Source organism: Rhizophagus irregularis, chromosome 7 (assembly GCF_026210795.1).
Source record: "Rhizophagus irregularis chromosome 7, complete sequence".
NCBI classification, from domain to species: Eukaryota; Fungi; Glomeromycota; class Glomeromycetes; order Glomerales; family Glomeraceae; genus Rhizophagus; species Rhizophagus irregularis.
The window spans coordinates 3,143,809-3,158,158 of NC_089435.1; the positions used below are offsets into that span (position 1 = coordinate 3,143,809).

A 14,350-nucleotide genomic window follows, 5' to 3' on the forward strand; every position below is an offset into this window, starting at 1 on the left:
TATTGCAGTGAAAAAAAAAACAAGTAGTTGACTCCTAACTTTCTAACATAAAAATATGAAGTATTAAATTGACATTCATATTATTATTTTGATAATCGTACCTAGTTGTTCTGACCAACTACCCCAAGAGCACCCCAAAAAATTCTGCGTAAATCATGTGATCATCACATATCACATGATTGAGATTAAAGTTTACATAAATAATAATTAATTAAATAACTTTATTACTTTCAATATGGATATTGTAACTACTGGTAATTTACAAAAATGTAAAAAATGTCAAAAAAATTTACCTCTAGAAGCTTTCATTAATGAAAATACTCAGCAAATTAAAACTTGTAATATATGTCGTCATAAAGCTACTTTGCAATATAAACAATCTAATCAATCTAACACAGAGGTAGGACTTTTAACTCTAGAAGAAATGTCAAAACAACTATTTGAAAGAATTTTAGAAATCAACACTAATGAATATTTAACTAGTAGAGTAGATTTTAATTGCAATGTTTCAAAAATTTATTCGACCATGTCTTGATTTGGTAATTTATATTCTTCTTACTCGTTTAATTCCACATCATCAACAACAATATAATAAATATTTATGTGGTTGGGAAAAACTTTCATGGTGAAAAGATTTAAAAGGGAGTGGAATAATTTGCAAAAAAAGAAATTAATAATAAGTATGAAAGACAGATTACAAATCCATGCACTTGGAAAGATCATAATAAACAGAAGTGATTTATAGGCAGTAAATTAATAAATTTATGAAATATTTTCTTAATTTAATTGAAATTTGTAGTAGCTTTACGTAAAGATATTTCTCTCAAATGAATATATTACAAATTTTCGTTCACCTTAAGTCCGAAAAATTTTATCAATAGTGATAGAGCTTTAGCACATATTAAACTACCAAATATTTTTCCAGAAATTTTTCAGAGATAAAATTTTAATATTACAATAAATATTTTAAGTTATAACGATTTTCTAAATTTTTACAATAAAAAATAAACTATTTTTTAGATATGTTTATGTTTTTTGGAGGGTATGATTTCTAGTTATAAAAATAAAAAATACGGTTTTCAAAAACTGTAAAAAAGGAAAGAAAAAAATAATATTTATTGCAGATTTTCATGTTACGTTTGTTTTAATATGTGTTCAACAATACTCGTGGTTACCCGCATGAATTATTTTTACATTTTGGTTTTTTTTAAAAAAAATTTCTATAGCTTAATGAGTTTAATGTTGAATTAAATTTTCACATTAACGTTTTTATCGGTAACTTTTTTCATTTAAATCACGCATTCATTAATACATATATTTTTTACTTGAATATTTGATAGCCCACAAACATATTCTAGTAGTCAGCAATGATGTAATTAGAATCAATGGACTAATCTTTATATATATATATATATTGTTTTTATAAAGTAAATAAGCAATTTATTTAGTAAAAAATAACTATGTACTTTGATATTATTATCAAATCAAAGTACACATTAAGTTTGGGATCTCCCTCCTTCTCCTGTAACTGTATATAAATATACCTTTTTGTCCCTCGAGAGTATCCTAAACATATTGTCCTGTTTGTGAACGCAACAGTTGGTGAAAAAAATCACGTTAAACAACGTGAATATGGAAAGCTTGTTAGGTGTATAGAACTTCATGATTTGGATGATGATAACATTAACTGTTAATCAATAAATTATTATCATAGTAGAATAGTAGATGCGTGTCCCGAAATTTCTCACATAAGAATTTATAATTGTCCCAGAATCCACTTTCGTTTATGATTTCCAGCTATCGCAATGTAATCCACGGTATCATATTACAATAGAGAAGTTCTCGCATTGATACTGCAGATTTCTTTAGATGTGTGAGAATTTGGTAGTGGGTTTTTCTTTGAGCCATTTATTTTAACAAAACGTTCATTAACGCTTCAATCTTTAGTTTCAAAAAAAATTTTCGGACCTTTAAAAAAACGGGGTTTAACTTTTTTTTTTGCTTTTTTCGTAAGAACTTTGACTCCAACTCGAATATGGAAGAATCGGATAAGTTTTTGAATATTTTAAAAACGTTTTACATTTTTATTAATTTAAAATTCGCATTAATTTAGTGGGATTACTATTTTTATTTTAAATTATTCCTTGATTGCTTCTCTCTTTTTAAGACAGATTGTTCTTCAGGTATTTGTTGCATGGGAATTCAGTAACTTTTCTTTTCTTTGAACTATTTTTTAACGAAATGCTTACTAACGTTTCGTTTTGCTTTTTCTAGTTGGGTATAGACACGTGGAATTTAGTTGGATTATTTCTTTTTTAGGAAGCCAGCTTTTTGGGTCTCTCTGGATCACTTTGGATGTATTGTATTTCAATAAGTTTTTTTTCTTTGATTTATTTGTATTAACGAACAGTTACTCACACTTTGTTCTTTTTTTCTCAGTGGTTTCTTCACGCAGAGTTTTTCTGTTTTTCCTTGATAGTACTGGTGTCTAAATCAAAAAGAGATAAATGATGTAAGAAAAATGAATGCAAAGTGACTGCACAAAGAAAGGAAGTGGAGAGAAGAAACTTGATCACAAGGAGGGAAGAGAGTATGCAGAGAAATTTAAATGAAGACAAATAAATCTTCTGTAAAATTGGAAGTGTATTTCGTTAAGTAATTACTAAAAAATAGGAAGAACTAGCGGAATAACTGGAAGAGAGAGAAAATAGGTAATATAATAACTACAATTCTTTTATCTGTTGGATGCAGGTTTTTGATATTGTATGATCAAAAATTCAGTTAGGAGAATAAATGTTAACAATTTTACATTTGACAATTAAATTTACAATGTATTTTACAATTAAATAGTATTTTACAATAATTTGCTACAATTAATATTCTTTTTTATTAAATTAGTGTTAGCTAAAAAATTTACTTTGAGAAAATATTCTATGAATGATTGTGATAAGTTGTCTCACAAAAAAAATAAAATAACATGTAATATAAATTAAATGCAATAGACTATTTTTATTAATGCTTCTTCAGCCAACCAAATACACCTATATGTTATATTGATTTGATGAAACAGTGTTGGGATTCGAATCCAAATAATAGACCAGAAGCAGATAAAATTTTTGAATTAATTACATTATTTTGGATCTCATATATGTATGATGTGACCATCCTTTAAAGGATTCATGGAGTTTGAAAAGGAATATGAAATTGAAAAACAATTTAAAGAAGCAGAAGAATACAGAAGATCAAAACCTATTGCTTTTGGTGAAAGTACTCATCCACAAGCTGTTTATAAATCTCGGTTACTTAATCCTTTTACAAAAAATATCCCAAAATTTGATAATAATACAGTGATTTTACAAAGTAAGTCTTATAATTTTTATTTTTAATAAATATTATAATTGAATTTATCTAATCTAAAATCAATTCTTTATACAGATTATCATTCATGGATGATACAAATGAATAAAATGAATCAAATTTATTTTTAGTATAGGTTATATTATCTTATAGCATTATATTATTTATCATATATATTTATTTATTTATGTACAACACTGATTATAGAGTACATGTAAATTTTATTTTTTATATTTTTTATATAAATAAAATCAGTTTGTAATTGAACAGATAACTTCAGATTTACTTACATTCCTAATTTTCGGTTGTTGATCAAATTATTCTATACTAACAATATACAATATAATGAAAAATGTGAATCTAATACATAAAATACTAAAAATGATTAATGCATTTCAGATATGATTATCAGTTCGTTATAATAAATTTCAGATTATTAGTTACGTGTTTTATGGTAAATTATTGGATTTTAAAATTAAGTTGCCAATCCGTAAAACATTAGTTGTAACATTAATATATTACATATTACAGTTTTACATTTAAACAATCAACAAAATTACCCAATAAACAAAAAATAAAAATATTCTTATAATAAATTGATTTGTATATGAAGACTGTTCAACGTGCTCTTTTAAATTACCTAAATCACTGACTTCAACTTTGCAAATTTTATTCAATATTATTTAAGTCATTACAATGTAATATCAAATTCACTTTTTTTACTGTAAACATGAATAATCATAATTATATTAGTTATTAGTGACAGGATCAAAAAATTTTTCACGTAAAATGACTGACTAAATAAAGTTTTTTACGATAATCTAACTTCACATATTACGATTGTTACGTGGAAATGTGGAATCAATGTAATGATACTGACTGACTGACTGTAGACACTAGACAGTCTAGACACGCTTAATTGATGATCACATGATACAAACATCTACAATCTACATGGAAACAAAATTATACTATACGTTAATTAAGTAAAAATGATGCACGTATCTGTCGTATCATCATATGATACCCTGTCGATCCGTTTTTTATACGCAATCTTTTTTCTGTAAAAGGCTTATATTCCGGAATTAATAACCTTATATCACGGAATTTATCGAATTATTTACATTTTCCGTGAATGGATCCGTGAAAAGCTCATTTTTACGGAGTATTTACAGAAATAACGGATAAAATTTTTTTTATAGGGTATAAAATAATTAAAAATTACATGAATGAGGTTGCATTACGAATTCCAGAAAAAATCAAAATCCTGATAATTTTTTAATTTTATCCCATAGTTTTGTTAATTGGAAATTACATGAGACAAAAACACTTATTTTCACGGTTAGTCTGATGATCAGAATAGTCAACCTACAGCAGATAGTAAACGATTTCTGAAATTAAGTGCACCAAAACTCTTTATGAATCTGAGACAAAATGTAAATAATACGATTTATTTCCGATCTCAGAATCATAGAAAGAATTTCAAATTTCGAAATGATATTTAAAAAAGCTTAATAAAGAATAAGATTTGCGCAAATAACTAGCCTATACCATATTGATATACGTAATAAGAGTGTATAAATAGTGTGATCTCCTACATTTACATCCTTCTACAAAAACAACTTAAAGCACAAGTAGAGTATGTTTGCTAAATTGTGTATATACGCTTTCTCTTTAATTGCGATCACAACTATAACCATAGGAGTACCTCTAGAGGTATCATCAAAATTGACTAGTCGCCGTGCTCAATTGGAAAAGTATGGAACACTGAATCAGCAGTCTCTGAGTCGTCGTGGACATTTGAATAAGCGATTTCAACTTGTCGAGTGTTTAGATGGGAACGATGTACTCATTGATTCATATTGTGACAAATTAAGAAAAATAATTGTTCATTGTCAACATCCTGATGGTAAACTCATCACTTTTAATAAATCATGTAAAAAGGACGAAGTTTGTATTGATTATAATGATGCTAATGAAAATCATCAGTCAGTTTGTATGGAAAAGCTATATATCAGAACATGGACTAGTATTGAATATAATAAACTTTCCTGTTCATCTGATACAGCATACATTCAAGGAGGAGATTTGCATACCGGAGTGAATACGTATGATGGAGATGGGAATCCAGCGGAAGTGTATGAACTGCAGACGTTTTTGTCAGAACAAGTAGTTGAATCTAACTTTTATAAACACAATATCACTAAAGATTTCCATGATTATAGAAATACTGAAAGGATCAAATACTGTTTCATTCCAGGCAGCAATCTTAAAATAACAGCTTATGCTGTAGCTATAAATTTTGATCCTAGAGCGGGAAATGATAAAGGAACGCCTGTACTGGTTGCACCATCGGAATAAAGTTTTGGATATTTTTATTGATGGAATATTTGTTTGTGTATTTATGAAAGCATGTTTTATTTTATTTTTTAATAATTTTATTATTATTTTATCTCTACCAAATTTGTTTAAATACTCTTTCTCCCTTTAAACGAGATCTACTCCAATCATTTTTTAACCGGCACTTTCTCACGTATTACTTTACAAAGTTATAATAAAGAATTTTATTTTGAATTTTTTAAACGTGTGCATTTACAAGTGATATTAATGAATAATACGGGAGATATATTTTAGCATTTTACAGATATGAAAAAAAATAATAGCTAGGTTTGTATTAGCATCAGCGCTTTCATAATATATTAATGGAAAAAAAAAATCCTAATCCTCTTACTCATCTGATCCATCGTAATTATTATTGATAGTCATATTAATGGCATTAGCACTTTGCGAAAAAGAAGGGAGGGTAGGCGTGACTGACCTAGAGATAGTAGGAGGTTCGACGTTGCCGGTCTCGGCATTTCCTTGGAATTTATGGCGACTTTTGAAGATAATTCTCCAGAGGGATGCTTAGGTTGCTTTGAAGAAGAAGTTGAAGACGCTTCTTGTGATGTTGATGTTGATGGTGAGCTCGGTTTACCTAATCTTCTAACACTCTCATTGTGTATCTGTTCAAACGGCAACTCTAGCAATATTAAATTATTTCTAACCAAATATGCTTAATTGTTTTATTTAGTTATACTAATTTTATTTTTTATAGCTTATCGTAGTTTATGATTTAACTATTGGTAAAAATAGGTTAAAGCATAACCACACTAAAAGTAATTGTAGCGTTAGTGTAATGGCTACACGTGATCTTAACACGTGCCCTTATGGGGCTCGCAACGTCAAATTATTTGGATGGATCGTAATTTATATTAACTATAAAACAATTTAATAACATTTATTTTACTTTAGATTTTACTCTTATTTTTTTTTTAATTTAAATAGTCTACTAGCTGTAGTCTGTTGCGTTGCAACAGATTAATTCATATTAATATGCTGCTCTATAAATGAGCTTTTTCCTTTTTCTGTTACTGTTCATTTTTTTATTGTAATTTTTTTGTTATCTCCATTCTCCATCCTCTAACATAAGCTAATATAAGCTGTATAAGCTGTAGTAAATTTTTAATTATATAAAATAAAATATTTAAAAGTAAGACGAACCCTGTAAAAAAAAAAATAGTAGCAAAAAAAGTCATTTCTATTATTAGTGCTATTCAATAAATGTATAATAATAATAATAAAAATAGTCAAAAATAAAAAAAAAGCTAATTTTGTTTTTGGGTTGAGCTGAAAAAAAATAAAAAAAAAAGATTATAAGAATAGATATTAAAACCACAGATAAAACATTCTCAAAAGGAAAACGCCATATAAAGTATTTTTTACATCCGATGACGTTGAGCTAAAAAACCAAAAATAAAAAAAAATTTAGTTTTATTATTCATTTCAAAATGTATTTATTTTGATTCACTGATTCAAACCTAAAAGGTAAAGCAAAAAAAAGAAATTTCGGTAAAAGAAAAAAAAAAGAGAAAAAAAGGCACTCACCATAGCATTGCAGCATCAAACTAAAATATTATTAAAAAAATCCTCCGGTCTTAAAAAAACCGGAGGGAAGAGAAAAAATTTTTTAAAAAATCCGGGTTAAAACAAAACTGAGGAGAACAAAAAAAAAACTTTTAATAAAATACGGTTTTCATAAACTGTGAAAAAGGAAATCAAAAAAAAAATTTTTTATTGCAGCGCATCGTTAACTTTTCCGTTAGCGTTACAAAATTCCTACTACAACTGGATTGGATTAGTCATAAAATTTTCGCGGATTGGCAATTGATCACATGTCTGAGTTTTTCAGGCTAGTTTTTTATATTCTAGCATTTACAGTATATGTTTACACCTCTTTATAATAAAAATAAAAAATATTGGTAAACTTTTGGGAATTAGCAGAAGGATAATCATGTGGTGTGCATGAATTAATTTTCAAATTAACGTTTTTATCGGCAACTTTTTTAAATCACGTATTCATTAATATACAGTTTTTTTACTTGAACATTTGATAGCCCACAAACATACTCTAGTAGTCAGCAATGATATGGTTCAAATAAAATCATTGGACTAATCTTTTAATATTCTCCTTTTTTTATTTTTATTTTTATTTTTAACATTTAACAAAATTTAGAGCTTCTGACTAATAATAAATAATATATTTATAGACTAAATTTGACTATTGTTAATATTAAATTTGACTAGCGTCAAGCATGTAAGTTTAATCAATTAGATAAATAATCAACTCTTCACTATAACTTTTTTATAAACTCATATTTAAAAGAAGAGTCATGTAATAAGCCAAAAAAGACATTTATAGTTAAAAATGTTCGTTCAAATTTTAAGTCATTAGTTAGAGAAAACGAATAACGATATTATAGTAAGGATACGATACCAATTACCACGCATGTTACTCTAAATTGTGGCACAGCTTTATCATTAAATATAGAGTACATACTAGCAGTTACCCGTTGCTTCCAATGAGTTTGTTTTGTTTATAATTAGGAATTTATATAGGTAATAATTAGTTAACAAAAATTAATAAAATAATATGTATTAAATTATAATTATAATATTAGAATGATATTAATTGGGAATTGGTAAACTTCGCCTGGGTCGATCACGTGGCAGATTTAATACTTTTGATTGGCCAGATTTGCCACATGATCACTTTAATTGTAGGCTCGAGGTTCGTTTCCTTGGTTCTTTCGGTCTCAAGGTATTTTTCTTTTTTCTTTTATTTTTATTACTAACTTACATTCTTACACTTTGTTTCTTACTAACTCTATTTCATTATTTAGTCCTTCCGGTTCTGCAATTAAGGTACAGTTGTTTTTCACTTTACATTTCGTTTCTTATTTTTTATTTTTTTTTTTGTTTCTGGTTCATATTTCATTTTTAACTAATTTTATTTCATTTTTTTTTAGATCTTTTAGTTCTTTCGGTTCTACAATTAATAAAGGTATTTTTTTTTTATTTATTTTTTTTTTGTTTCTATCTTATATTTCGTTTCTTACTAACTTCACTTTATGGTTTATTTTTTACCTGGTTTCCTATCATTATCTTTTGCTACCCAACCTTCTATGAGATTTTGATCGGATACCCTAACCGATATGGGAAATTTACCATTGTTTGAACTATTTTTACTACGTGAAAAAAACACTCGAATGCACGTGATCCGGTGATCTGTAGTAATTGACGTATTTTTTGTTGCCACCTTGCCACCTTATAAAATTTTATCATGATCTTTTTTTATTTTTTGTCTCTCATCATTTTTCACCTCCTATTACTTCTCATTATTCCATCCTTTTCGTCTCCCATTATTTCTATTACATCTTTTCATTTTCCATTATTTCTTTTTCTCTCCTGTTTACTTCCCATCATTTCTTTTTGTCTCTCATAACTCCTTTTCGTCTCCCATCACTCCTCTTCATTTTCCCATAACTTTTTTTGTCTCTCGTCACTTCTTTTCGTCTCCCATCACTCCTCTTCATCTTCCCATCACTCCTTTTCGTCTCCCATCACTCCTCTTCATCTTCTCATTATTCCTCTTCATCTTCCCATTGCTCCCTTTCATCTCCCATCACTCCTTTTCGTCTCCCATCATTCCTCTTCATCTACCCATCACTCCTTTTCGTCTCCCATCACTCTTCTTCATCTTCTCATTATTCCTCTTCATCTTCCCATCGCTCCTTTTCATCTCCCATCACTCCTTTTCGTCTCCCATCACTTTTCTTCATCTTCCTATAACTCCTTTTCATCTCCCATCATGTCCTATTTCTCCTTTTGTTTCCTATCAATTCACATTACTCTTTTTTACTCCCTTTCATCTTCTATTACTTTCCATTACTTCATTGTTATTTCATTTTTTTATTAGCATCTTTCTTCTTGATCATTGAAATTTACTTAATATCTTTCTTTTATTGTATCACTTCATTAAAAATAAATGGTGATTTTTTGCTTTAAAATCGAAAACGTGTGATTTAAATTTTAATATTTGCAAATAAATTTCATTAGATAAGATTATTTTAAATAAATATGTTTGCAAAAATTTTTTTTTTAAAATATCTTTTGCGATAAAATTTTAAGTTTAGCCGATCAAAAATTAGCTAAGTTGATTCTTTATATATTGTACATCATGTGACATATTTGGAAAAAAAACCCCCGGCGATGTTTAACAATTCCCAATTATATTTACAATAATGTAACTATTTATATTAATGATTTGACGTTTGAGTGTAGAATGAAATTCGAATTAATTAAGAAATTGTGAAAAATAATTATCAAAAGTATTTTCGATATTATGAAAATACTACAAATATTATTGTTAATTAATTATAAATTTTATAATTATTTCTTATTATTATTTTATATTACGTCAATCTTAAACTTATAACCAACTTAGGAAAAATATTCGAAGTTTCGAACAATTAAATGTATTAGAATCTGTTATTTCATTTCATTTATTATTATTCTTTTGATATTCATTTTAAACCATTTGAATTAAAATTTTTATTCAAAAATCTGGTGATTATTTAAAAAATTTCGGATATGGATTTGATTATAATAATCTATTATTAAATCAACAATTTCTTCAATTAACTAATTATAAAATATTTTTTTTGATATTTATGAATTTAAAAATCAAACTATTTATCCAGCGTTCAATTTAATTGAAAAAACCTTAATTATCTTTCTATCAATGTTGGTTAATTTCCTATATGTTACTTGATTTTTTTTTAAAAAATAATAATTTTTGTAAATATATTTATATTTCTTTATTTAATAATAAAACAAAATAAAAAAAAATTGGGGAAATGAAAAAGAATAAAAAAAGAAATCGGTTTAAAAAAGGGAGAAAAAAAGGAACCTGAAAAAAAATAAGTACCGAAAAAATTCTGAAAAAAAGGGACAATAATTCGGTCCAAAAAGAGTGAAAAAAAAAAACTAAAAAAAATAACAATACGGTAATATAAAAAAAATCGGTCTTTAAAAGACCGAAACAATAGGATTAGATAATAATAAAATAATTTTCTGTTTGTAGCTACGGCGGGCCATATAAGTATTACATATACATTCTGGTTATGCAAAATTTGTTTGTCATATATACAATGATGCAATGCTTGTACTTGTGATCAACGCCTTTGCACATAATGTATTTTGCATAAATATTATTAAAAAAAAAAGAAAAAAAAATATTTACTTTGTCTTTTTCAATTAGGGAGAATTTTGATATAGCAATGGACCAATGTATTGGTAAAGGTAAAGCATATAACATGAATAATAATATAAATTAGAATTATTCAAAATTATTAAAACAAACTTGCAATATAATAAAACTAGTTTTGTGTGATACCAAAGAACCCAAAGGTAAATATAATATACAAAACAAAATTGAAATATTAAGATTTTTATTTATTAAAAAAACTTAATTATAAATAATCAAATATATTAAACCAAATTTGCAATATAATAAAACTAGTTTCCAGTAATATTGAAGAATTTGAAGAAAGTGGCACTGAAGAATTTGAAAGAAGTAGCATTGAGAAATTTGAAGAAAGTGGCACTGGAGAATCTAAAGGTATATCAAACAAGCTAAAATATTAAATTTTTATTTATAAACAATTCAAATACTATCTAGGCTAACTATTTTATATAAAAATTATATTAAATATTTAGCTTGTAAGTTAATATAATGAATTACTCATTATTTTTATTGTATTCCATATAACTAAATAATTTATTTAATGATTAATAATACTGTAGTTGGTAAGTAATTGTTATCGGTCATGTTGTAGATGATAACTGATTTACCACTAGGATTGCTATGTATATCATATGACCGAAGGCCGCATGATAGAGTAGCATCCTAGTGTAAATCAGTTATCATAAACATGACTGATAATAAAGTTATTGGATATGTATGACGTAAAGCAACTGAGACCTTTTTCGCGTATCTTATTTATTATTTTATAATAATGTGATCAAAATTTTGTATATCACTAATTATAAAGTGACCAAAATTTGTGTATCACTATTATAAAGTGATCAATAACATACGTGAAAAATGTCCAGTGCTTACATAGAACATATACAATAAGTTATCAGTTATTTAAACCTTTAGTCCTTTACTACTTTATTTATTCTAACATAACATTCAAATAACTAAATTCTTTGTTTAAATAACTATTTAATTATTAATTATATTACAGATAGTAAGTTACAATATATATATTATATTTATTTGTTTAATATTTTATATAATTCAACTAATTATATTCTTAATTTAAATAACTAGATTGTAAGTAATATATATAATATACAGTAAATACTTTTATATTATCTTTATATTTAACTAATTAATAATTAATAATACTACAGGGTGTAAGTTATATGATGTCTATATTGATATTATTTATATAATTTAACAAATTTCTTTATTTAAAAATTATTAAATAATATAGGGTGTAAGTTATTTATTTAATTCTATTATTACTTATTGTTATAATATTTACATATAATTTAGACTAACTAATTTCTTTATTTAAAAAATTATTAAATAATATAGTTCGTAAGTTTTTTATTATTACTTATTGTTATAATATTTACATATAATTTAAACTAACTAATTTCTTTATTAGTTCGTAAGTTAATTTATTTAATTCTATTATTACTTATTGTTATAATATTTACATATAATTTATACTAACTAATTTCTTTATTTAAAAAATTATTAAATAATATAGTTCGTAAGTTATTTATTTAATTCTATCATTACTTATTGTTATAATATTTACATATAATTTAGACTAACTAATTTCTTAAAAAATTATTAAATAATATAGCTCGTAAGTTATTTATTTAATTTTATTATTACATATTGTTATAATATTTACATATGATTTAAAGTTTTCAACTAACTAATTTCTTTATTTAAAAAATTATTAAATAATATAGCTCGTAAGTTATTTATTTAATTCTATTATTACTTATTGATATAATATTTACATATAATTTAAACTAACTAATTTCTTTATTTAAAAATTATTAAATAATATAGAGAGTAAGTTATTTATTTAATTCTATTATTCTTATTGTTATAATATTTACATATAATTTAAACTATCTAATTTCTTTATTAGTTCGTAAGTTATTTATTTAATTCTATTATTACTTATTGTTATAATATTTACATAATTTAAACTAACTAATTTCTTTATTTAAAAAATTATTAAATAATGTAGGGCGTAAGTTATTTATTTAATTTTATTATTACTTATTGTTATAGTATTTACATATAATTTAAACTAACTAATTTCTTTATTTAAAAAATTATTAAATAATATAGTTCGTAAGTTATTTATTTAATTCTATTATTACTTATTGTTATAATATTTACATATAATTTAAACTAACTAATTTCTTTATTTAAAAAATTATTAAATAATATAGAGAGTAAGTTATTTATTTAATTCTATATTCTATTATTACTTATTGTTATAATATTTACATATAATTTAAACTATCTAATTTCTTTATTTAAAAAATTATTAAATAATATAGTTCGTAAGTTAATTTATTTAATTCTATTATTACTTATTGTTATAATATTTACATATAATTTAAACTAACTAATTTCTTTATTTAAAAAATTATTAAATAATATAGCTCGTAAGTTATTTATTTAATTTTATTATTACTTATTGATATAATATTTACATATAATTTAAACTAACTAATTTCTTTATTTAAAAAATTATTAAATAATATAGTTCGTAAGTTATTTATTTAATTCTATTATTACTTATTGTTATAATATTTACATATAATTTAAACTAACTAATTTCTTTATTTAAAAAATTATTAAATAATATAGAGAGTAAGTTATTTATTTAATTCTATATTCTATTATTACTTATTGTTATAATATTTACATATAATTTAAACTATCTAATTTCTTTATTTAAAAAATTATTAAATAATATAGTTCGTAAGTTAATTTATTTAATTCTATTATTACTTATTGTTATAATATTTACATATAATTTAAACTAACTAATTTCTTTATTTAAAAAATTATTAAATAATATAGCTCGTAAGTTATTTATTTAATTTTATTATTACTTATTGATATAATATTTACATATAATTTAAACTAACTAATTTCTTTATTTAAAAAATTATTAAATAATATAGTTCGTAAGTTATTTATTTAATTCTATTATTACATATTGTTATAATATTTACATATAATTTAAACTAACTAATCTCTTTATATTTAAAAACATTATTTAATAATATAGCTCGTAAGTTATTTATTTAATACTATTATTACTTATTGTTATAATATTTACATATGATTTAAACTAACTAATTTCTTTATTTAAAAAATTATTAAATAATATAGTTCGTAAGTTATTTATTTAATTCTATTATTACTTATTGTTATAATATTTACATATAATTTAAACTAACTAATTTCTTTATCTAAAAAATTATTAAATGATATAGTTCGTAAGTTATTTATTTAATTCTATTATCACTTATTGTTATAATATTTACATATAATTTA

General features: G+C 24.1%; 4 protein-coding genes across 4 annotated transcripts; all 4 read left to right on the forward strand.

Annotated features, from left to right (window-relative positions):
- Nucleotides 1–235: 235 nt before the first annotated feature.
- On the forward strand, nt 236–535 carry OCT59_027456 (uncharacterized protein; the record flags this gene model as incomplete). The annotated part of the gene is made up of 1 exon (XM_066136987.1): nt 236–535. One exon carries the CDS (start codon nt 236–238, stop codon nt 533–535), a length of 300 nt encoding a protein of 99 aa, XP_065993417.1.
- A 2,644-nt stretch (nt 536–3,179) lies between these two features.
- Nucleotides 3,180–3,488, forward strand: OCT59_027457 (uncharacterized protein; the record flags this gene model as incomplete). The annotated part of the gene is made up of 2 exons (XM_066136988.1): nt 3,180–3,360; nt 3,436–3,488. The coding sequence occupies 2 exons, from the start codon at nt 3,180–3,182 to the stop codon at nt 3,486–3,488; spliced, it is 234 nt and encodes a 77-aa protein (XP_065993418.1).
- A 1,510-nt stretch (nt 3,489–4,998) lies between these two features.
- Nucleotides 4,999–5,718, forward strand: OCT59_027458 (uncharacterized protein; the record flags this gene model as incomplete). The annotated part of the gene is made up of 1 exon (XM_025311568.1): nt 4,999–5,718. The coding sequence occupies one exon, from the start codon at nt 4,999–5,001 to the stop codon at nt 5,716–5,718; it is 720 nt and encodes a 239-aa protein (XP_025170345.1).
- Nucleotides 5,719–6,228: 510 nt separating this feature from the next.
- Nucleotides 6,229–6,631, forward strand: OCT59_027459 (uncharacterized protein; the record flags this gene model as incomplete). The annotated part of the gene is made up of 2 exons (XM_066136989.1): nt 6,229–6,319; nt 6,465–6,631. 2 exons carry the CDS (start codon nt 6,229–6,231, stop codon nt 6,629–6,631), a joined length of 258 nt encoding a protein of 85 aa, XP_065993419.1.
- Between the last annotated feature and the right edge of the window lie 7,719 nt (nt 6,632–14,350).